The sequence below is a fragment of the Postia placenta genome, assembly GCF_002117355.1.
Source record: "Postia placenta MAD-698-R-SB12 unplaced genomic scaffold POSPLAscaffold_71, whole genome shotgun sequence".
In the NCBI taxonomy this organism is placed as follows: Eukaryota; Fungi; Basidiomycota; class Agaricomycetes; order Polyporales; family Adustoporiaceae; genus Rhodonia; species Rhodonia placenta.
The window spans coordinates 1-2,568 of record NW_020169902.1 but is presented as its reverse complement, the minus strand read 5'-3'; the positions used below and the strand labels follow the sequence as shown (position 1 = coordinate 2,568).

Sequence of the window (2,568 nt, the reverse complement as noted above, 5' to 3'; positions counted from 1 at the left end):
CAGTCGGTTAGCGTTACTGGTGGAGTGCTCATCCTTTCAAGGATGAGCTGGGCAACTCGGTCGCCAGCTTTGACGGTGAATGGGAGGTCTGAGTTATTGACCAGCAGGACTGAGACCTTGCCTCGGTAATCGGAGTCGATTACTCCTGCAGCGACATCGATTTCTTTTAGCGCTAGACCAGACCGAGGTGCGATTCTTCCGTAGTGTCCTTTGGGGATAGCCATGATAAGATCGGTGCCGACCAGGCCTCGTCGTCGGGCAGGGATGATAAGTTGATGTGCAGCAGAGATGTCATATCCTGCTGCACCGCTGGTCTTTCGTTCGGGAAGGGTTGCGTGCTCCGAGGTGGAGATGATGACGAATTTGTCCTCCATTGGTTCTGGGAGTGGGGTAGTTACGGCCTTCTTCAGTTCTAGCCGAGCCACTCGCCTTTGGTACAGGTCCATCTTCCAGGCCCTGGTCTCGTCTTTCGTCCACCGGTGGTTTAGTTCAACTTGTCCGGTTTTCCAGTCTATCTTGGGGTTTTTGAGCTTGAGCCAGGTATGGCCAAAGATGATGTCTTCCTTGCCGATGCTGGTGATGTAGGCTTTGACAAATTGGGGTTCTCCGCTTATCTTGTAAGATAAGAGGGCTCTTCGCGTGATGAGTGCTTCCTTGTTCGGAGTTCCATCCACGTTGAAGACAGGGATGGGTCGGGGAAGAGGTTCTGTCTGAAGTCGATGCTCTTGGACGAATCTCGGGCTGATGAAGATTCCTGTTGCGCCACTATCGATGAAAGCGCACGCCTCGACGTCTTTTCGTCCCACAGTAATCGGAATGTGCAGAGCGCGTTCATTTCGGACTACTAGAATTACACGGGACAGTGAAATGGATACGGGCAGTGGTTGCGTTGGCTCACCCTGCCCCTTCAAAAATCCTCCATCGTCAATTCTTCGTACAGCTCCTGCTTCTCGTCAGCTGAGAGTGTCTTGATTCTGGCGCGGAAGTCGTCCTTCCCAGATCCTCCCTGGTTCGGCCTCCCACCCCCTTGTTGTGCGGCCGCTTTCTTGCGGCAATCCTTGGCACTGTGGCCCTTGATGTGGCAGTAGAAGCACAGGTTCCCGTCCCTGTGGAGCTTCCGATTGGCCTCGTTGAGAGCGGCTCCTAGTTCCCATTTCCTTCCTCCCGATGTGGAGGCGAAGGTTGATGCGACGGCAGCGGCGTCGATATCCATTGGTTCGCCATAGTCCCTGGTGTCTGTGATGATGAGAGCCCCCTGCTTGGCTGCGTCGGTGTTTCATACTTTGTCGTACCAGGCCTTCATGGTGTTGGGTCGATCCCTAGCGACCCTTGTTGCGAGCGCAAAATACAGCTCCTTTGGGAGTCCTTTGACGAAGTTGGCATGGAGAGTGTGGTAGTCATTCTCGACGCGGTTGGTGCCATTGACCTCAGCGTCCTTGAGCTGAGCCTTTGATGCTAGCTGCTCGAAGCGGGTGACGTAGTTACCGAGGGAGAGCGCCGTCTTCCTATCCTTCTGTCGTTCAGGGAGTTTCATCAGGATTTGATGTGCCTTGATTCGCATTCCGTGCTCAGGGAACGCCTCTTCTAGAGCGGCAACGAAGTCTGCCCAAGTGGAATAGACATGGACTCCCCCTGCCGACTTTTTGTAATACGCGTCCGCCCATGTTTTCCCCAGATCCTTCCTCATCAGCGCTATGGTGAAGGCAATCTTTGCTTCATCGCTAAGTCGGGTGTTGTTGGTGGCGACGAAGTAGGAGAGGATGCATTGGATGAAGCGTCTGAGGTCCTCCGCCTTTCCGCTGAAAGGTTCGGGAGCGGGGATGTCGAGGCGAAGGGGTCGGTTGGCAGTTGACTGTTGGGATTGGTATGCTGCGAGGGCAACAGCGATGCGCTGATCGATGTCTGCTTGAGTGAATGTTGCCATAGGGACTTCAACCGGTGCGTTGGTTGGTGCGGGTGGGGCTGGTGGTAATTCGATGTCTGGGATCTCGATGGGAACGTACTGAACTTCAGGGAGTTTGAGTGGTTGTTCATTGATGGGTGACTGCACGCTTTCTGCTGTTTGTGTAGGTTCGATGTCGATCCGTAGGGTGGTGAACACGTCTTCTGGGTGAGCGGGTGGGTGTCTCTGGTAGTAGCTTACGAGTTCTTGATGGGCGACGACCTGTGGGTTTGGACCGGTTGCACGACACCAGGTGCCGCCTCGAGGGTAGATGGGAGCTCTTTTTGTGGAGGTGACGAAGCAGCGATCTGCTCGGTCATACTGGAGGAGCGGTGATCCTGCGAGGGCTGGTAGTCCCAAAGGAACTGGGTTGACTGCGTTGTTCGACGTGATGGTGGATGAGATGTTCAACTAGGTAAAACTAGGAATGTAGCTTAGAAAGTTCGACCTTTTGATACAACGGTCTATACTCCTATGTTGATGCCTGACTCGTAGACGACGAGCGAGGGCTTATGGACAGTGTGTCGTCCTGAAGATCGAGCAAGGAAGTCGAGAATGACCACTACCCCAAGCGAGGAGGAGCAGAGACTTGAATGAATAACCAGGTACGAACTTAGGGTTCGACT

General features: G+C 54.0%; 1 protein-coding gene across 1 annotated transcript; it reads right to left on the bottom strand.

The window, feature by feature from the left end:
• Positions 1-907: 907 nt before the first annotated feature.
• On the bottom strand, positions 908-2,262 carry POSPLADRAFT_1063083 (hypothetical protein; the record flags this gene model as incomplete). The annotated part of the gene is made up of 3 exons (XM_024481603.1): positions 908-1,229; positions 1,293-2,128; positions 2,188-2,262. 3 exons carry the CDS (start codon positions 2,260-2,262, stop codon positions 908-910), a joined length of 1,233 nt encoding a protein of 410 aa, XP_024332809.1.
• Positions 2,263-2,568: the final 306 nt, after the last annotated feature.